We start from the raw sequence: 23,077 nt of genomic DNA, 5'->3' as shown, positions 1-23,077 counted from the left end.
TTGTTTTCTCCTCCAGATTGTTCATCCAGCCTATCTTATTTAGACAGGCCTGCGGAGATAATAATATGTACAAAAACAAGACAGAGCAAAACCAAGCAATAATATACAACAACAACAAAAAAAAACAACAAACCACTGACAAAGAGCAAATTAAAACACAACAAGGAAAGAAAAGCTTGTAGTTAGTTCAAGGATCATTGGCCTTTAGGAGTTTTTTCCAGTCCAGTCTGTTGGGGCACCATGTCCTGACCCCAAAGCCTGCCTTTAGCATTCCCTGGGGACCTTGCTGCTCCATTGCTGTTGTGCTGCACTCCCCCAATGCTGTGCCTTGGTGTTGCGGGATCAGATCAGGTGCAATACCCGCACTGTGTCTCCGGGCCATGGGTCAGTGAGGGGCATCATCTCTTATAGTAGGGCTGGCCCTGTGGTTCTCTCTTTGGACTGGCTGCTCTAATTGGGGTCATCATCCTCAAGGGCTGATTGGCCAGGATGCTTCTGTGTGCTCCTATCAGATATGTCCCTCTCCTGGAACTGCGGATTCAGTGCTGTCCTTTGAAATAAATTCTCCTGGGGAGGGGAGCGGCCGGCATCCACTTAGTATTTGGGACTGGGGCCAGGCCCCCAGACCTCTCCACTGGTTCCCTACTCCATGTCTCCATGTTGCATTCATACTTTGGGGCACTGGGTTGAAGACTGGTCCCTCTTTCCCTGTGGAGATACAAATAATTCCCTCCCCTTGGGTCGGTTTTCACCCTGTGCCCCCCTACCCATTTATTCCTTATTATCATCATTTTTTTCCCTTTCCCCAACTCCTCCCAAGTTATCTACCATGTGCATCCCTGCATTTGATCTGGTCCCTACCACACTAACCGGTCTTCACCTCAAGAATGTTTGTATACAGGAGCTTTTTCCCTGTGCCCCTTTTCATTTTTTTAATGCTTACCTCAGCGAACTCATGTTGTACTTGTCCTTTTGTGCCTGACCTACTTCACTTAGTATGATTTCCTCTAGCTCTTTCCATGCAGCGATGTGCTTCATACGTTCATCACTGCTTTTTAGCGATGTGTAGTCCTCCATTGTATGCATATACCACAGTTTTTTAATCCAATCGTCAGTTGATGGGAATTTGGGTTGCTTTCAACTTCTTGCAATTGTGAACTGTGCCGCAATGAACATTGGAGCACAGATGTCTGGCCTTGGTTTGTTTCTTGCCCACTCTGGGTAGATGCCCAGTAAGGGAATTGCTGGGTTGTATGGTAACTCAATTTCCATCTGTTTTAGATATCGTCAGATCGATTTCCATAGTGGTTGTACATACTTACAAGTCCACCAGCAGTGGATGAGAGTTCCTGTCTCCCCACAGCCCCTCCAACACTTGTTGCTTTCAGATTTTTTGAATTGGGCTAATTTGAGCGTGTTAGGTGGCACCTCGTTGTTGTTTTAATTTGCATTTCTCTTATGGCTAAAGATCTGGAACATTTTCTCAATGTTTGTTGGCCATTTGGATTTCTGCCTCTGTGAAACTCCTGTTCAAGTCCTTTGCCCACCTCTCAAGTGGGCCATTAGTGAAAAACCTCATATTCTTGTGAATAAGGAAGAAAACCCTCAATAACCCGAAACACCATGTAGTTGTTTTCTTACCTGGAACCAATTCCATACTGCCTTCCTTTTCATTCTTGTATAATGAGGTTTATTTCTTTATTTACACTGTTGGAATATATTTCACTTATTTTAAAACTAACCTAACTAGATATAACTTTTTTGAAATTTTTTATGTACTCCTTAGGTTGTGCAGACATCACCATTATCTAACTTTAGGACATTTTAAACCCTCCAAAGAGATATCTCATACTTCTTAGCCCTGTTCTTTTTTGTTCCTGCAGGGCATTTATCTTTGTAATCCTATTTCATATGTTAGATAGTTTATGTCAACTGAATCACAGAAGATATGTTTTTATGATTTATGTCTTTTCACTTAGCATAGCATGTTCAAGATTAATCCATGTTATAGTGTGCATCAGTACTTAATGATTACTATTTTATTTCTAACTAATACTCTCTCCTGTGAATGCACAAAATTGTATTGACCCATTCACCATTTGATAAAGATTTAATTGGTTCCATATGTTTTGGGTGAGAGGAAGACAACAAAATGGGTTGACAAACATGTAGATTCATTAGAAACTTCAAATTGCCCTTAGAAATGTAAGACTGTGCAAACACTTAGAACCATTGATTAGTTCTTTAAAATGCTACATAAGTGTTTCAGTAGACTGAACAATTTCAATTCTAGATGTGTAACCAAGAGACATAAAAACTGGTCCATCCAAAATGTGCACAATCATCTTCATGGCAATATTCACAATAGCTAGAAGCCATATTAGCCAATTGTTTTCATTTTCTCTTCTCATCTGAATTCTTTTGCTTCCTATTTTTGATAATTATCTTATTTATAATCTTATATATTATAAATATCAAAGTCTATTATAAATATTGCATACTTTATTTTATTCCCATAAACTCTTTGCTTTTCTATCCTTGGGGCTCATCTATATAATATTTTAAATAATATAATTTTTATTTTTAAATTTTAAGGTGGCATATATCAAGGGCCGTAGCATTTCAACTATTTTCACTTCTCTGCTGTGAAATATTACCATTCGGGAGAAATGATAAGGAGAGGTTAAATAAAGATAATGGTAATTTATAAATGTTAATACTAACCAGCAGTTTTAAGATCATGAAATGGAGGATGTTCTCAGTATTTTAAGAACATAATGCTTACATGAAGCCTAAAAATTGAGATTTACGATATGATCTGATCTGAGCTACGTTGTAATCCCAAATTCTATGATCCTTTTGAATGAAGTGGAACAACCAGAAGTCTTTGAGTCTAGTTCTAATTCTATTAATTCTAAGAAATTTAACCTTAACAAATTAGAATTACAGTGTGCTAATGTGCTAGAGGAATCATGATGCTTACTTTGTTAAAATACAAGGATTAAGTAAAGCAGTATCTAGAAAGGTCCCAACATAAGCCTCACATATTTAATCCTCAGAAAACAGAGGGTCATTAAGAAATACCTTTAGGAATTAAGACTAAACACCAACTGACCTGGATAGTAAGTAAAATTTAAAATCAGCACTCTCTTGGGGTCACTTACTTTCCATAGTGGTTGTTTGAAGACTGCATTGTATATTCTTAATCCTCAAATGTGACAGTTTCTCTAATTATGAGTCCACACATTCGTACACAAATTCCGTCATTATATTCAGGACTCATGCAGTGGACTGTAACTAAGTCTTTAATGAGGTACTAATGAACATCTTAAGCTTAGATCAGCATTCAGGAAGAAAAATGCTAAAGGGTGTTGAAAAGCTATTCAGAGTGCAAGTCTGTCACTTTTAATTAGACCATGAACCCAGTAAAATTGCCTGCCTTCACTATTCTCTCAGAGTCAGGGGAATCTGAAGAGTGAGTGACGGTTATACCCCTCACCTTGATTTTCATTCGTTTAATGGGAAGCAAAAGGAGTTGAATTCAGTGAACTAAATTAGCAAAGCCATTGTTTTGATTAAATGAAAATATTAAAATAATATGAAAAATTAAAATAGCACTTTATAATGTCTCATTCTTTCCCTTGGACTCAGATGACTTTAAACCAGGGTGCTTTTGCTGTTGTATGAGAGAATAACGGAAGACAGGAGGGAAAAGCTCCAGGTCTGATTAGATCATGTTGCTGAAAACAAAAAAAACCAAAAACTTTTGCATTTATAAAACGAACAAAAAAACCCAGCTTGCTTTCATACATAATTGCTCCTCTCCAAGATGCTAGCAGTACCACAAAAGCATTAATCATAGACCTTTCCTGAATTAGATCCAACTCTGCTTTACTGTTATTTGTGTTACAAATCAACAACTCTGGCGATCTTTTAGTAGTTATCATTTTTCCCTTAAAAGAAGAGGTAAAAAACTGGTGAAAGAGCTGTACCTTAAGGAAACAGGATTTAATAATTCAGACATAAAATACATAACATTCAAAGCCTGGTGTGATGGCTTTCCTCCTGGGAACAGTACACCTTTGCTTCAAAGGGAAGCCCTCTACATTAGTCAAGACAGTTGTACTTCCTGTGAGAGTCCAAACTCAGTCTAGGCCACAGGAGGTTAGTTTTGTGTTGTGCCTGTACAGAGAGATCAGAAGACAGACAAAAGGCCATTTTGACTTTTAGAATATCTCATAACAATCACACATTATATATGGCAGCACTGTAACATAATTGATCATAGCTTGATAGTTTGAATCTGTTAACATATCAGTTTATATCATCATTAGCACTAAACTCACCATTTATTCCTATTCACAACGGTTTCACATGTTTACATTACAAAAATAATAATTTAGGCAACCTTCTCCCTTCATAAAGGAGTCTAATCAGTGCTATAGGTTAAGTGTTAGATTGCTAAGTAGCTTCAAAGTTGGCATATTAAACCCACAACCGGCTCCACAGAAGGAAGACAGACAGACTGCCCTGGTAAAGGTTGGAAGCATGGGAGGAGGATACAGTGTCACTGTGAGTCAGAATTGACTCGATGCCAGTGGATTGATATCATCAACAAGCCACGATTTTACCCTCCTCTTTACCACATGGGGGATTTGTAAGCCATCTGAAAAAGTAATCATTACGATCTAGTCCTTTTGTTTATTTTGTTAGCACTACATATTGTTGACCTTTAAGTTTATTCACTACAAGCACTTGACTCTTCCACGATCTCAGCATGACTTACCTGGCGTTTGTCATTTGGTTACACAGTAGTCTAGTGAATGTGTAGCTGTAATATGTTTTGTTTCATTTTAACAAGCTCTGTAGTGGAAATAAGAGAGAGGAATATGGGCTGAAGGGAAAATTGCTTACCCACATAGGCTATACCAACAGTTTGTGAAAGAATTCGGTCTAGTAAATGAGGCTGTTGAATTAAATGACATAATAGCCAGCTGTACTATGAAAGTTGCTTCATTATACCCAGATGGATATTTTATCACTGCTGGGCCATAATGTTTTATAAGACCATGAAGTGAAACAGATTTTCTCTATGTTAGAACTTCCATGTAATTTCTGCTTGGTGGTGTCTCTAGTCAGGTGCTAGAATTGGAACTTTTATGGCTATTGTTAGAGATTTCTGCCTTGCCTATAAAGATATTATGCAGCTGCCACACATACCTTGGAGAGAAGGCAAGAATGAAAGAATATTTTTATATGACCAAGATGAAGTTGTCGGGGAAGGACAGAGCCTTTCTGGTTTCATAATGAAGCAGATTTGGTAAAGGTGCCTTTACTTACTTGAATGGAAATGAAAGCAATAGCCTACTTGTCACCTCTCTGTCTCTTTCTTTGATAACACACACACACACACACACACACACACCCCAAACTCACTGCCATTGAGTTGATGCTGGCTCATGATTCAATGAACTTATAGGACAGGGTAGAACTGTCCCTGTGATTTTCTGAGACTAACACTTTATGGGAGTCCAAAATCCCATATTTCACATATATACATGTATATACATGTGCACACATATATGTTGTTAGCTATGATCGAGTTGGTTGTGACGCACGGTGACTGTAGGCACAAAAGAAGGAAATAGTACCCAGGCCTGTGCCACCTTCACAGTTGTTCCTGGGCTCAAGGGTAAGAGCCATTGTGAGGCTGCCTCCATAAAGATGTATGGTCTTGAAAACTCTGTGGCGCATTTCTCCCCTGCCCTTTTCAGTCAGTATGTGTCCATAGAAATTGACTTGATGGCAGTGAGTATAGGCAGAGATCCCTGGATAGAGGAAATAGTGAAGCACTTGCTTTTCTTCTGTGGTGCCTCTGGTGGGATTCAAAAGTTTGTCAGTTTGAATCCCACCAGAGGCACCACAGAAGACAAGCTGACAACGTCTTTCTGAAAATTCAGCGTGAGAAAATCTTGTGGTTCACTCTGGTGCATTGTGTTACTATGGTGTTACTATGAGTCATGGCTTGGAAGCAGTTAACTTCATTATCTGGTCCACAGATAATATTAAAATACCAGCGCTATCGCAACTTGATCTATCTCTTGAATACTTATACTTCTTTTTTAGCTTCTTGCTTCATAATCTACCAATGATCAATGTTTAGGAACTTTGGTGCCCCAATGACCTTTACAGTTTAGGGGGCTATACAAAAATATGAGCTAAATATAGAGACAGTTGACTATTATTTTTTGTATTTCGTGCTTGGTCACTATAGTTTGTATTTCATGCTTTCTCGTTATGTGCTCATATAGAGGAAGAACCCCAAATGTTTGAATAGTAAACATCTATGAATGGAAAATGACTATAGGATTTGTGTATGGAAAAAAATCTTACACTAATTATGATTATTAATAGTACAACCCAAATGTTAAAAAAGTAGTGGATCCATTCTCTTTTTATTTGGAAATTAATCTCTAAATAGGTATGCACATTTTAAGAGATAACAATAATGGAGTTTCTCTGAAAAATTGTAGAAATGGGGAAAAACAAGATGTGTTGATCTTATTACTTTCACTTTCTGTCCTAGATCCAAAATTACAGTTGAAAATACCTCAGTGTTGCTTGAACACTTGGGAATTTGCGTTTCAAATAGAGTTGAGAGAGGAAGGTAGGGAAGGGGATTATCGTCAATGCGATAACACACAGCACTGCTTTCTGTTTCAAGGAGAATTGCCTCCACCTAACGAAGCATCTGGAGAAGAGAGGTGTTTGGTGTGAAAGCTGTTCGTAGAATAACTTGTTTGTGGTACCCTCTATGTTGACTTTAGACAAGGGGGTGGTGAATAGCAAGATGACCTGGCCTAAAATGAAATTGGGTTCCACGGAAAGAGTGAGTTTTGGATCATTATCACTTTTATGTGGAGATTAAGAGATGGTCTTTGAGTCAGTATCATGCATGTGCGCTGCATGATCCTTTCCAGACTTGCGGTTCTATGCTTCTAATGGAATACCCAACTTATAAATGTGATGCTTATCCTGAGACTTTATTTTAACACTAGCCCAGGGAAGACAAATAGGACTTATATTTATAACTCAAATAAATATTTCCCACAAAGTCATGCATATCTTCAGTATAATCTTTGCAACATTTGTATAAATGAAAGCTCAAATTTGAGCTCAGCTCTAATAGGTCTTCCCCATGTTACAGTTAGGATAGCCTCTCCATTGTTTTCAGCTACTGATTGGTGCCTGGATTTTTTAATATTTTAAATTAGAATGTAAATTACTCATACATAATTTAAATTAGAGTGTAAAGTGTATACCTCCTTGTATTTTGTATTCTGTATTTTCATCTCCTCTGAACATCCTAGTCCCTGATTTAAACCTACTAGGTCTTTAGAAAACACACTATATTGGTTCTCACTTGAGTGTGTTTTGCTTTTTGCCTTAACTGAGATTATTTCATTTACAGACATTATTATTATATTTTAGCTGATGTGACCATCTGAATTATATTAGTTTTAAAGCACTGGTTTTAAAATATCCTCTGTTTATCGAGGATATGGACCTCTTCTGGAATAACTGTTTTCTAGGAGTTAGAAACAAGAGTAGGAAGGTGAGGCATTGTGCTCCTGTAAAGATTCACAGCCTTGGAAACCCAAAGGATTAGATCTACTCTCTTCTGTAGAGTTGCTAGTAGTTGCAATTGATGGCAGTAAGTGTTTTGTTGTTGTTCTGAGTCATTAGAGAGTGCTCCTCCCTCTTGATTTTTTTGTCCTGCCAAAAGTTTATTTCCAAGTTGTATTCCATCTCCTAAATTGAATATTTGGTTCTCTCAAATTAAAGATATCAGATTGAGGCATCCTTTATTCCTTCTTTCTTTCTCTCTCTTCACCCTTTATCAGTACTATCTCAATATTGATCAACGGAGTATAAATGAAATATCATTTTCATCTGTGTAAATAAACATGTATATATTCCTTCTTTAATTTTGGAATGAAGTGTAAACTTTTGGTACAGGACCGGGAAGGGAATTAGATTATCCAGCAAACGCTCTTTGTAGAAAGGGCATTGGAAGCTATTTACTGAACAGTTAAGCCTATGGTGAAAAGCTGTCATTTTCAACTGTGGCTGTGACAGCCTGGGGGCTTTTCTCCCCACACTGAATTCAGCACGCTCTGGACTCAATAACTGTGCAAGCTTATGTATTCTCTTAGAAAAGCCAATATGCTTATAGTGAATCATCTATTACTAGCTTTCTGTCTCCTCAGTTACCTTAGACTTAAATATCCAGTTTCCTTCATGCAATATCTATAGAAAAAAAAAAAACCCTTAAACTTGGGAATGAATTGTTATTTTCTTAATGTCAAAAGTTGCTTATTTCTTAGTACTTTAATAAGGAAATAGCCCTGTTATTCACTGTGTGCGTTAAAATGTAATATCCACATGTAAATCCCAGTTGATTCTAGGACATCCTATAGTCCATCCATCTCCATTACTTCTAACATTGTTAGAATAGCAACAGTTTTACCTGGAGAGTACAACAGAAATCTTACAAACACGCACAATTATAAAAACGTTTTACAGTATAATGAGCAAAACCTTACAGATCCGATCATCAGTTTTATATTCAAGAATGCATACACATTTTGTTTCAGCACATCCATTGAAATCACACCAAAGTAGTAAAACTTAACTCACTGCCTCCTGGTACTTCCTGCCCTTCATGCCTCTCTCTATCCTAACACTGTGAGCTTTGATTTGATCAGTGTTGCCCTGCTTATCTTCAGTGGTTGATTATTGTGACAGAGGCCTGAGATTACTTCCAGACTTGAAGGGTGGGTAACTATGAACCATAGATTTGGGAGCTCTACCAGTCTCTATACAACCAGCAATCCTAGTCCCTTTCTTAATTTTGAGGTCTGTTCAACAGTTTTCTCCCACTCTATCTAGGACCTTCTAATGTGATCACGTCATGTAGATGTGCAGTGCACGTGTAGCCATGCACCACCTAGTTCTTCTCCCCTTGGGAACTAATAGTTTACTGGTCCATTCCTCCATTGGTCTACTGATTGTTCTCATCTGTCTTCCAGTTTTCAGCACTAGTCTTTCCTCTTTGTGGGGAAAGACCAGAGTGCCACCTTCAGTGGTCACTCACAAGCTTTTAAGTCCCCAGGCACTACTCACTACATTGGGATTTAGAAGATTGACGGTGAATTATGTTGTAGCAGTTGAGCTCAGTGGTCCTGAAATTAAGGTTTTGAGCTGCCAGGGTCAGTGACTCATCCAGGCAAGGTATTTTCTTATGTTAAAGAAGTTTTCGTAAATATGCTTCACCATATTCATGGATATATTTGCAGAAATGGTGAATATACACATACAAATGTCTTTCAAAAACACAGACAGATCTAACTATTCATCTATCTATCTATCATCTATCTATCTATCTATCTATCTATCTATCTATCTATCTATCTATCTATCATCATCCATCTATCTACTCCCACTCGCCCTCCCACACCTGTTCAACCTGCAGAAGACTCTTGCCCAGATTTCCTGATTTGACTTTAGGTTCTCCATCATTTACCACCCTGTGGTAAACCTAAACTAAAACCACTGCCATCGTGTTTAATTGGACTCATATGGAATGGCTTAGTACTTCCCCTGGGGTTTCCCAGACCATAACTTTTTACAAGAGTAGACATTCCAGCCTTTCTCCCTAGGAACAGCTGGTAGCGTGCAGTTAGTAGCCCAATGTCAAACTGCTATGCCACCAGGCTCCACATCACCCATAATAGTCAGGGCTTTAAAAAAAAATCCAACCCTGATGCTACACTGCTGAATCTTTGAATCTATTATTTTCACCCTGTCATCAAATCCATTCCACTCATAGTGACCCTATAGGACAGAACAGAACTTCCCTTGTAAGTTTCCAAGACTGGAAATCTTTACTAGAGTAGAAAGCCTCATTTTTTGCCCAAATCATTTAATGTATTTCTCGTACACATTCAATAACATTTAAACCCACTACTTTGGTTAACAAAGCTCACGATATAACTACTGATTCCTTCTCTGCCCTCATTCAAGACCACTCTTTTCTGGACCACTATACCACTGCCATTCTGGCCATAATTCTGTTCCTCGAATAGACGGAGATGATTCCAGCAATGCTGTCATTCCTGATGTTTGTATAACTAGCAAGATATTTCATTTTTAATTGAATCCCCATATATAAATGATCATCAAAAACCCTAACAAAGTAAATTTAGTACGTGACCCTATTAACATTTTCTGTAAATCACTTGTACCTAGATGGTACTTTTCTTTACTATACATACATTTATTTGTGTATTTTCTTCCTCCTTCACAAGTGTGCATATGGTTCATTAAATTAGCTATGAACTGACTTTTTTACTAAGATCTCTAGAACCTAGAAGAGGAATAGCACATGATGGGAACCCAGGAAATATTTGTTGATTTAGCTATCAATTAAGTGGATTCGCCATCACTTCAGATTTACTTACATGTTCCCTTGATGTTCCATCAAGTTGGTTCCTATGCCTAGCAACCTTCTGTGCACGAAGCAAAACTCTGCCAGGTCCTGACCCTTCCTCACCACTGCTTTATGTTTGAGCCCAGTGTTGCAGCCACTGTGTCAGTGTGTCCTGTGGAGGGCTTCTCCTTATCCACTGCCTCTCTCCCCTACCAAACATGAAGTGATCCTGCAGGAACTGGTCTCTTCTGACAATTATTCCATCAACACTATAGCTGAACGGTGAGCACAGCAAATCTCAGTAACCTCTTGTTACTTTTTTGCTCTAAAATGTTTATAAAGATGTTAGGAAACTCGTGCATTTTTGCAGTCATGTAAAATATTTTAAAAGTTAGATCGAAATGTAAGACAGCGAAGAGAGAAATAGTTTAGAAGTCAAAAGAGCAGAAGAAAGTGTCACCGGAGAGAAACATCAAAGGATGCAATTACTTAGAGATTTGATTTTCACAACATTTTTTTGGTCTTAAAAACTTGTTTTCTACTTTAACACCTTTTTCATTTACACAGAATATCAAAATGGCATTCAAATTACTTTTCAACTAGATATTTTAGTAATTGTACATTATAATGAGTTTAAATAAAAATGTTTTAGGGTGCTCTCTCAGAGATTACAGACTTACATTTTAACATTTTCCTCTCATAGGTGGATTATTAAACAGATTCATAATATTATTTTGCTCCTATGAAGATTTTTATCACTTAATGTGATCAGGAAGGGAGTACTTTTTCATTCTTGTTGGCGAACATAGCTGATAACAAATATTTTATGTATCAAATGTTAGCACCATTGTATAAGTTTCCAGTCCAAGAAGATGACAATAAAAGCCTCTTGTCTTATTGCTACTTTTAGTTTCCCTTCTGACTCTTAGGTGTTACTCATTAGCATTATAAAGGTTAAATGTGCATGTTATTCTATGATAGAAGTAACTATGTAAAATGAAGTCTTTTTCCTTGTAAAGTCGTTTATTACCTGTCAACAGGTACATATTTATCATCACTCCTTTATTAAAGTAGTAGCAATTAATGCAGAAAGAAAAAAAGACAATCTCATGTATTAGCTCACAAGAAAAAAATGTGCTCTTAAGTCTCTGTGTTTCATAGGATGTAATGTATGACTGTTTATGTATTATTAAAAATATGTGTACAATTTTATTTTCTCATTATTGTCTTGGGTCTCCATACTTATTCATTTATGTAATCTGTATCATTTGTCAGTAAAATCACTGTATGGCAAAAAATATATGTATGTATACCCTTTTTATGTAATGTCCTTCACAGATCTTACTACAGTGCCCTTCAGAAAATGTGATTTAATTGACCGGAAAATTAGAGCAAACAAATAAAACAAAACAAATAAACAAACACCCAAACATCCCTAATTAACCTTTATCAAGACTTCTGTGTAAAAATCAGCTCAGAAAATGATATTTATATCACTATTAGTATTTATTATTTTTTTCAGAATGATGGAAACCTAAACATATAAACACTATATTTATAATATAATTACTTTGATGTAAAGAATTATGACTATTTTCTATTTTTTGTTAAGGGTCACGAAAAGACTTTTGACATAATTGCATAGTGTGGGCTAGGAGACCTGACCGCCTCCGATATAGGGGTGTTTTATAGGCATCTGGGGTGGCTGGAGTCCCTGCCCTGTAGCCTGCAGCAGAGAGCAGCCTTGGTATAGCCTCTACCTGGGCTACTCTGAGGCTGGCCTGAGATGAGCAGGGGTCTGATGGTGCGCCCTGCGGTCCCCGCAGGTGGCAAGCACAATGAGCGACATCCAGCCCTAGCTGCACCACTCCGACATGCTGAGCGTGGCCCAGGAGGTGCGCTACCACCCAGACATCTCCTTCAGCAGCCAGCAGCAGAACGTGCCTCAGCTCATCGAGGACAAGGGCCCCGTGGAGCTGCCAGAGGAGTTCGTGGACCAAGTCCCCAAGGAGCACAGATTGCAGCCCAAGGTGCGGCCAGAGGTGGGGAGAGAGGGGCGGGGGTGGCTGGACAGGGACTCCTGGGAGGCTTAGCCCCGGGCAGTGTCCCAAATACATTTGAGTATTTGTGTGTGGTTTTTTCTGCATCAACTCATTCTGGCTGATGTTTTCGTTTCATGGCCTTTTACTTGAAGGATGCATGTCCTTTCTAATTAGGTTCTCATCATTACATCGACATATTTGGTTTTAAACTTTTTCATTGAGTTTCAAATATTTCTGCATTACCACAGGTAATTTAAAATTGCATTTAGTGACAATGTCAATGGTCATATTGGGCTGGTTGTAAAAATTAAGTTTTAACACTTCTGGTTGTCTGCTTTGGTCTGAGGAAATCATTAATGGGAACAATTGATGTTTTCAGGAGAACATCTTTAAAATCCTTCATTAGGGATTGTGCAGCCTCATCAAAGTATAAAACCTGATATAAAAATTGTGGTTACAGAAGCAACTAGAATTTCTTATGAAATTTTTGGAGGGAATTAATTTGTCATTCTTCATCTGGCAAGTGGAGTGAGTGGGATCAGCTGTTGGAGCAGCACTGCAGAGCCTCACATAAACCTTGCCTGAAATTCAAATCTTATTGTTGTACACAATATTATATATTTTATTATATATTACATAATATCTAGGAAATCTATTTTTCTTCTTTCTTCCTCACAACATTTTTCACTTGCACCTCTAACCTCCCCCAGAGTACCATATATTTATAATTTCCTTTGTGTGTCACAGCCTAAAGAGGGTGCAAAACATTTGACTGCAAGAGCCACGAATAGCATCAATTCTTGTTGCAAAACACAGCCACCCCTCTATCCTGTCATTTTTTTGAAATTAACTACACAGAAGCTATAGTTGCAAAGGACTGTGAAACACCACAGAATTAGCTGTGTTTATCTTCCAAACCACATTACAGAATTCTCTACTAAACTAGCTTGAACTATTTTGCTTTAGTTTTGGGACTGAAGGCGGTGCATTTCAAATCTAGTCAAGATTTAAGATACCCCACTTCAATGATGGCAGCCATGTAGAAAGATTAAGCACGTGAATAACATTGCACTTTTAGTGGCTCTATCTACTAAATCACCTGGCTTAATCTGTGGCTCGGGTCTGTCCAAATCAGATGACTACTTCTTTAGTGGCCATGGCTGTGGAGCAGCTGTGCTTATGACATGTATCCGAGTGGTGGATGAGTGTGTACACTTCCATAGAGGTATAGGAAATGAACCCTAACTGGATCTGAAGATTCAAGGACTTACACAGATCTACCAAATAAAAAAACAAAAACAAGCTCACTGCCATCAAGTCAATGCTGACTCTTAGTGACCCCCCTGTGGGTTTCCGAGACTGTAACCGTTTATGGGTGTGGAAAACCCAGTATTTCTCCCAATATCTATCATCTATCTATCTATCTATCTATCTATCTATCTATCTATCTATCTATTCTCCATATTTTATCATATAGATATTCATACTATAGAGATATCTAATATATATCTATATTATATATTGTGTAAAAATATTTAATTTTCTACTTTGGGAATTTTCTAGTTTTTAAACTATCTGCTTTCTTTTGTCCATTATTATTTCAATCTGAAATTCTCTTAATTGTGGGATTTATATTTTTTTCTAGACTATGCCTGACTTGTTAAAGATATTATCGTGCTCTTTTGTATTATAAAATGCCAATATGAAAGTAATCTTATTTAATCTCCTACAAAGACAGGGCTTTCAACTTCTCTAAAGAATTACTCTTTCCTATAGAGTTCGCTATGATTTGGCATTGATTCGAGGACCGTGAGTTTGATTTGGCTTTTGAATACACAAAGGGGCCCTGGCGGGATCGTGAATTAATGTTGGACTGCTAACGCCAAGGTCAGTGGCTCTAATCCACCAGTCTTTCTGTAGGAGAAACATGAGACTGTCTGACTCGGCAAAGCTAAGGATGGCTTCACAGAAACGGCAGGGAGTCTTCTAATCTGTTCTAAAGGGTCACTGTTCATTTGTAATCAACTTGGTGGCAGTGGGTTTGAGGTTTGGAAATGCATATATATTCATCAGAATATCGATTATTAATGAAGCAGCATCCAGAAATGATATTTAACTTCCATGAGTAGACCTTGTCCATATATAAATCAGATGTTAACATGAATATATAAAACTCACATTTGGGATTGAGAAGTAAATTCAGATATCAGCCAGACTGTCCAAATTTTTTAAACTAATGCTTTTATTGCGAAGAAACTCTTATAATTTAATAACATTTTTCTATGTAATTTGATGTGGTTTTCTGTCTCACCTGTGTAGAGTATAAACACTCATTGCCATGACATTGATGCCAACCGTGGCAACCCTGTAGGACAGGGTAGAACCCCCTGAGAGTGTCTGAGAGTGTAACCCTTTACAGAAGTTAGAAAGCCCCAGTTCTCTTCATTGGCCTGGCAAGTGTTTTTGAACTGCTGACCTTATGGTTAGCAGCCCAACGCATAACCACTATGTCGCTGGGACTCTTTTCACAGATTAGAAAGATTATCTTTTCAATGGTCATTTAGGTAAAAGTTTAAACAGCAGATTTGCTCCTGTTTCACAGATTGTACGGTAACATTGTGTTACCATTTCCACCCTGCCTGCCCGGTTTTCATTCATCCAGCTGTATTGCCCCTTATAGCCTATCGGTCTTTAATTTGAGTAATTGTTGCCCATGTAGTTGATTGTTTAAAGGAGCACATGCCTTAAGGGTGATCTTGTTTATTTTATAGGCTAATCTGTCATATTGCTGAAAGGTGCCTTTAGGGGATATCGTTAGCTCTATTTGAAAGGGCAGCTTAAGGTGAAGGTCCAGGCAGTGTCCCACTTGTCTCCATCAGTTCAGTAAACTTAGTCTGTTTTATGAATTTGAAATTATATACTACAGTTTTTCTGCAAGACATCATGCACTGAGCGACATACCTGGTGTATTTGTATCATGCTTCAAAGAGGAAAATTGTATTATGTTGATTTGGATAGATAGGAAAAAGAGAGTACTGTATAAGGCAAATTTCATATGATATCATAACAAGAAGCAGGGGGATGCAATGTGATTTAAAAGGCACCCACAGAATCATTTTAATCTATTATAATGAAATACGCTTTGAAATTTGCGTTTATGCAAAAGTAATATACCAGTGAGACAGGGAGTGACTGAAGGTTGACCTAGAACCTTTAATGTAGAAAGGATAAAGAAGAATACGTAAATATTACAGGGGCTTATTCTGTCCTGATGAAGATAGTACAAAGAGCTAGAATTCCTGGAGAAGTATTATAAATGAAATTGAAGTAGTACACATTGTATTATTTGAGTCCTTAAAATTGAGAAGACGTAGAGGAATTGAACTGGAATATGTTAGTGAACTCAATCTCATATTCCCTCCTCCTAGCTTCCCTTTTTCAAAAACAAAATCGAAATTATCTTATAGAAATAAGATAAGATTATAGAAAACTCAGAAATATAAGTAAAAAAGATTACCATTAATACAGATTTTGATTGAAAAATAGATTTTATTTTTTATATTGTTAACCTCTGTTTGCTCTCCAGATAGCCAGATAAGCAAGCACAAACTGATGCAGGAAACACCAATAAGAACAATTTGATAAAAGCCCTCTTAATGGCCTGAAATTAAACTGCTGCCTTTTTCCTTTATATTGATTTGACTCTGATAGCTAATAACAGCTTTAAAGAGTTAAGGAGTGCCTATATTCACGTGGATTAAGCCTTCACATTACAGCAGTAAAGCATAAATAATATATGTGTGTGTGTGCGCAGAATGTAAATTACTCTTCAACATTTAAGCAAAATGTCATGCGTATCATAATACCCAATTAAGAACTAGCTATCAAAACCTTCCCATGGAAGCAAAAGGAAAATTAATGTATTTTTATCAACATATTCCTTACTTAATTGAGGTTGTCATGCAGATGTATAAAAAGTTCATTGAGATGAAACCCAAATAACCCTTCTGCAGATAATGCAGACAGTCTGCAGGGTTTATACCATTTTCTCTTGGATTAAAGTTCATACATCTCAATATTGACAAGAAGCTGTATGAACTCTACACTGAACTTCCAAGATATTCTAAATTGTAAGCTGGGTCCAGTCAGAATGTCTATGCATTCTGTCCTCATTTTGGAGAATCACCACTAAACTCAACCATAATATCTAATTTGTTTCAATTTCTCCACTCTTAGCAGTCTATAAGGATGTTTGTATAGCAGTTATAATTAATGGGAAATTTTTTTGAAAAAAAATTTAATACTCATCCTTTAAAATTACTTCATATGACTTCTTAAATCATGGAAATTATGTTTCTCCACCTAGCATTCAGTAATATATTTAGTAACAGTGAATTGAATGCTACTGCATCCTGGCACCCCACTAAATGCGACAAAGACAAAGATGGGGAACTCATCAACTTTAATCTCCCAAAGAGCCTTTAATCTATTAAGACACACAAAAAGAGAGCAGTTCACAATGGTTAATGCTTACTAGGTATTACCTCCCCCTGAATTCAACCAGACAAAGGTTTGGTTTGTTTTTTAAAAAGTTGATAATGACCAAATAACCAGAAGTACCTGCTTGTCTGCTGTGTATAGGCAGGCTTTTAAAAAAAAATCATTTTATTGAATTTTCTTACAGCTCTTATCACAATCCATCCATCCACTGCATCAAGCTCATTTGTACATTTGTTGCCATCATCATTTTCAAAACATTTTCTTTCCACTTGAGGCCTTGGTATCAGCTCATTTTTCTTTTTCCCCCAACCTCCCTCCCTCATGAACCCTTGATAATGTATGGTTTTTTTCTGTCTTACACCAGACCATCTTTGTCTAACTTCACCCACCTTTCTGTTGTTTGTCCCCCTCAGAGGGGGTTACATGTAGATCATTGTGATCAGTTCCTCATTTCTCCTCCCACCTTCCCTTTCCCTTCCTGATATTGCTACTCTTGTTATTGGTCCTGAGGGGTTTATCTGTCCTGGATTCCCTGTGTTTCCAGCTCTTATCTGTACCCATTTGCATGCTCTGGTCTAGCCGGATTTATAAGGTAGAACTGGGGTCATGATAGTGGGGAAGAGGAAGCATGAAAGAACTAGAGGAAAGTTGTTTATTTAATTGGTGCTATACTGCACCCTGACTGGCTTGTCTCTTCCTTGTGACCCTTCTGTAAGCGGAAGTCCAAATGTCTACAGATGGGCTTTGGGTCTCCACTCTGCATTCCCTCCCATTCACATTGATACAATTTTTTGGTCTGGGTTTTTGATGCCTGATACCTGATTCCATCAACGCCTCATGATCACACAGGCTGGTGTGCTTCTTCCATGTGGGCTTTTTTGTTTCTTAGTTAGATGGCCACTTGTTTATATTCCAACTTTTCAGACCCGAGGTGCTATATCTTTTGATAGCTAGGCACCATCAGCTTTCTTCATCACATTTGCTTATGCATCCATTTTGTCATCAGCAATTGTTTTGGAAAGGTGAGCATCACATAGAACTGGGTTATTAGAACAAAGTGTTCTTTCATTGAGGGAATACTTGAATAAAGACCCAATATCCAGTTGCTACTGTAATACTTAACATATAAATACATGTACATCATTATATGTAAATATATTCACATAGGTACATGCCTGTATTTAGACCTCCATAAATGTCCTTTGCCTCCTAGTTCTTTCCTCTTTCCTTTTCCTTTCCACTTGTCCCACTATCATTTTCAGCTTTCATTTGGGTTTAAATAATTCTTCTCTGATACATTGCCTTTGATTAAGTCCACCAGGCATCTGTAGGCAGACCTTTTTTATTGGAATGTAAGGACATTCAATTCCTGGAATTTGGAATCATAAAATAATACCAGGGGATTAATTTTCTGTTTGCCTATATCTTCTGCTCTTCCCTTGAAGTCACAATCAATTGCTTTCTGTTCTTATTGACATTTAACTAGCTTTTGGCCCAAATTTTACATTACTTTTTCCACCTTGGAATCCACTTGACTGCACACAGCAAAACTATCTACCAAGTATGTCCTCCTTGCCATTTACTTCAAGTTTCTAAGGAGAGGAAATTAATCCCCAACTGGCTAGGTTGATATTCTTGGTCCGATTAGCCATGGTAATGACCATACTAAAGTTGAAAAAAAAATGCCCACATTCCTCATCATCAAGTGAGTTCTGACTCATAGCTCCCCTAAAGGCCAGGGCAGAATTTCCCTGTGGGTTTCTTAGACAATAATTCTTTAAGGGAGTAGAAAGTCTCATTTTTCTCCCATCGAAGAGTTGGTGGTTTCAAACTCCTGACCTTCAGGGTAGCAACTCATCCCATAGCCACTATGCCACCAGAGCTCCTCATCCTATAGTCCAGGACCCACTAAGTAGCAAAATAGCATTTGTGTACAGAGGAGCCTTTGCTTATGTTGTATTGTGTGAGCAATGAGTACTAGTAACCCGTGAGCTACGCAATCTGTCAGACAAGTGATTCTTAAGGAAACGGATATCAAAATTCCTACCTTACAGAATGGTAGTTGGCTAAGCATGGAGGTTAAAGGAAGCAGCATCATAAGCAGAAGATACAGCAGCACAAAGATGTACTGTTTTAGGTTTAGAACAAAGAAGTCCAAAGTGCATATGCTGGATGCCATTCTAGAAACAATCTGAAAGGTAGGAAGGAATCTCATCTGAAAAGGCGTGCTGCTATAAGATTATGAAGTTTGCAAAATTCCTCATGGTTAGTGAGGGAACAAATAAGTGGAACATGAGAAAATTGATTAAGTGGTGACAGCCCACAATTTGAAAGAAGAACTCAAGGCTTTAAGACTGGAATTCTCCAAAACACTCACTGCCAATAAAGTTATTGCCTACTCATAGTGACTCCTGTGAGTTTCTGAGACTGTAACTGTTTATGGGAGCAGAAAACTCAGTCTTTCTCCTGTGGAGCTGCTGGTGATTTTGAACTGCCAACCATGTGGATACCAGCTCTATGCTTAACCACTATGCCACGAGGGTAAGAATTGGGTAGAAAGTGTAGGAATTTATGGGGATGCAAGGGAATGAAAGACCCTGTAACAGAGAAGTAAAGGTTAAAGTTTCCACAGCACCAAAAAAAAAACCCTTTGTTTTACAAGCTCAACCGTTTGGATGTGGCTCTCACTACAAGAGAGTAATGTTATCTGGCCTTCAAAGTGCTTTGTTAGTTTTCTTGTTTGATATGTCACTGCACTGTAATATTATTTCAAATAAAGACTCATATTTCAAATAAGACCCCATCTACACTTATGTATGTCTTCTAGTGAGGTTTGACAGTTTAAAATAGCTCAACTGATATGCAAAATATGTTCTTTGCAGATCATTCTTCAGAATTCTTATGTGCCTTTGGTAACATTGTCTTTTTATTTAGGAAGAAGAGTTATGTGTATCTAGGGAACTAGTTGGAGAAATGGAGAGGCTGTTCTGCCTTGAATATGATTTTAAAGCATTTCTTTAGGACACTGTTTTGTGGGATATTTTTTTTCCCCTCTAGAGATACAAGCATCACCATGAGGTATCAATTTGAAATTAAAGGTGTTAAATAATTTGCTCTTCAAACATTTCCAGGATTGCACAACTCATGGCTGTATTTGTTTTTATTTGCATAAATTACAATTTATTTTTCCTCACCTATTGACAGTCTTTGAGTAGCATTTCAAAATGCCTAGAAAAATTACATTTGGTGCCATTAAACTTTGTTTTTATTAATAATATGACAATGAAATCAAATGTTGTAATTAACATTGAAGATGAAAAATGTTTTGTCCTTCAGTTTAATTTAAAATATATTTTTACCTCCTTAATTCAGCAATTATTAGCCTTGTTTGAGAATGGTACAGCATGTTTTCTTAATTATTGACTATCTTATTATCCAACACTCTGATAATTGTAAAAATATGAAAAATTCTACTATATGACTGTCTTGCACATTGATGATGTCTGTCTGGCAGTCATGAATGCTGAGGTGCAAGGCCAGAATAAAATGCCCTGTGATGGTTGTGTTTTTACATAGTTTTGTTGGGCCATGGTCCTCAGCGGCTTGCTTTTTACATGATATTTGGTAGGTATGCAATTATTTAGTTAGTTTTCCTCCATTTTGTGTTCTTAAATGGTCATCCTCCATTTTAATATAGCATCACCTTTCCAAAGCAGCCTAACTTTTGGAATCCAACGATTTCAATAAGTGAAGAGGGAGTGTAGATGATTCAAAGCAGTACATTCTACATGACCTGTTTTGGAAAGTTTTCAGAATGTATTCTCTTCCTTCAACTTGTTTTCCTTAAATTCAAATAAAGTATGGTAATAAATGATACTAGAAATGCATCCAAGATTGGAAGAAAGTTCTATAATATTTATAGAAATCTTGTCCCAAACTTACAATAAAGGTGTGTTAGGTCAAGTATTGCAATGCATAGAATATCATATTTCATAAATAATATTATATCTATATAGGTACATTTTTATTAGTTTGGATTTAATGCATGTATCATATCAAATCATTCCATATTTCCGTCACATCAAGTAGAATTGTACAGTTGTTACCACAATCAGTTTCCAAACATGCTTTTTCTGCATAAGCTCCTTGACATTGTCTCGCTTTTACCCCACCACCAATATTTTTATATTCTGTACTTTTGATGACTTACATAAAAAATGCAGAAGTTGGGCCATTGTATAAGATGAAATTATAAGAATTCCAGGGCTTTGCCATGACAGAGACTTTGGTTCAGTCCCAAATTTATTGTTTAACTTAGGCCAGGGGCTTACTTTTGTTGTTGTTTAATTGTGTTTTCATGGAACTTTTCATAACAAATTACTTTCTCATATGAGTTTCTATACAGATAGTTCCATTAAATTGGTTGCATTTTTCATAATGTGTCAATATTTTCATTATTCCCATTCTGTTTGTTCTGTTTCCATTAATCTAGCTTCCCTACTCTTCATTAGTTTCTCACCTTTGTTTAAGGGAAAATGTCAACTATTTGGTTTCATGTATTTCAAACAGCATTTATGAATGATATTGTATATTTTACAAGCCAGTCTATTATTTGGATGAAAGAAACTATCAGGAATAGCTTTAGTTTCAAATTCCAATACCATGTACTAAATATATAAAGCCTATAGGACCTCAGAACTAATATTAAGTATATCATTATTATATCTCTTTTTTATTCTCTATCTTTAAAAGTAATAATACAAGAGATATATAATGGATGATACATTATGAGATTTCAATGAAATTATATATTTTAATATTAATAATGCTATTTTAAATATTTAATATATTTTAATATCCAATATTTTTGCTTTGGCTATAAAAGAAGATGAAATACTTTTCTACATTTATTTTTAATATGGACACGCTTTAATATGGATCATAGTTTGTGTAACTGCATATTGATTAGAAACATTTAGGAAAGAAAATAATTGAATTTATTTTCATGTCCCTACACTGTACCTAGTAGCCTCTTTAAAGAGTCAATAAATGGATTAACAGATAAGCACTCCAATGCTAGCCAAAAGGTTGATGTTGAACCCACACAGAGACAAATTAGAAGCGAAACTTTGGATCCACCTCCGAAAGCTCACAGCATGAATACTATATGAAGCACATGTACTTGGCACACATGGAGTTGATATGGGTCAACATCTACTTGATGACAACTTGTCCTAATAACAACCATCAGTTAGAGAGCAACTTTCATCAAGGGCTTCAGAGTTTGACCCTGGGGAGAGAGAGAGAGAGTGGCCAAAGCAGATAGGCAGTAAATAGTTGACTCCATGAATGCATTGCAAATGACACAAAGCAAAAGAAAATTAAAAGTATCATAATGTGAGGTGAGCATAGGAAAAAAGACAGAGTATCTAAAACTCGTTAGGGTGAGCTAATGCTTAAATTAACTCTTGGGGGGACAAATCCACAAACTTGCAAATGTAGAAAGGACACAGAAAAGGAGGACATTTCCAAGACAGAAAAAGTGAACACAGTTACAGTTGGCAAACAGTATGGTATTTTCTTGGAACAGAGAATAATTTAATATAACCTACAACAAAGACATGGGGAAAGAAATCATGAGGGCAGACATTTTGAGAGTCGGACATCTTGTCGGGAGTCTTAAATGTCAGGGTGAGAATTTTTGCATACTTTCATCTGTAGTACATATTCTTTGGAAGCTCTTGAGAAGAATTGAAAATTCTAACCAGCCAGCATTCTGTGAGCTAAATGAGGAAAGTAGGGGACTTAAATGTGGAGATATCAGGGAGGCCATGCCACGGGGCAGAAGGTAATGAGTGTCTGAACTGGAGCGGGAGCAGTGGGAATGGAAAGAATGATAATGATGTGAGAGATGCAGAGTTCTGAATTTGCAGGGCATGGCTACTAATTGGATTGAGGAGGTGAGTTTTAGAGATGAATCAAAGTTGCCTAGGTGACAGGGTGGGAACATCCACAGAATTAGGAAGACTAGGGAACATGGATT

At 37.1% G+C, this 23,077-nt stretch overlaps 1 protein-coding gene across 1 annotated transcript in view; it reads left to right on the top strand.

Moving 5' to 3' along the window:
• Window positions 1-23,077, top strand: part of LOC123520981 (adhesion G protein-coupled receptor L3-like) — a 612,162-nt gene that overhangs the window by 367,386 nt on the left and 221,699 nt on the right. Inside the window, exon 4 of the mRNA XM_045284068.1 lies at window positions 12,319-12,522. Within this exon, the coding sequence (XP_045140003.1) occupies window positions 12,319-12,522 (204 nt within the window). The remainder of the gene's footprint in view (window positions 1-12,318; window positions 12,523-23,077) is intronic.

The sequence above is a fragment of the Echinops telfairi genome, unplaced genomic scaffold (genome assembly GCF_000313985.2).
Source record: "Echinops telfairi isolate 266 unplaced genomic scaffold, ASM31398v2 ScPeMD7_7468;HRSCAF=8506_0, whole genome shotgun sequence".
NCBI classification, from domain to species: domain Eukaryota; kingdom Metazoa; phylum Chordata; class Mammalia; order Afrosoricida; family Tenrecidae; genus Echinops; species Echinops telfairi.
The sequence above is the reverse complement of the archived record's forward strand: the minus strand, read 5'-3'. Positions and strand labels throughout refer to the sequence as shown.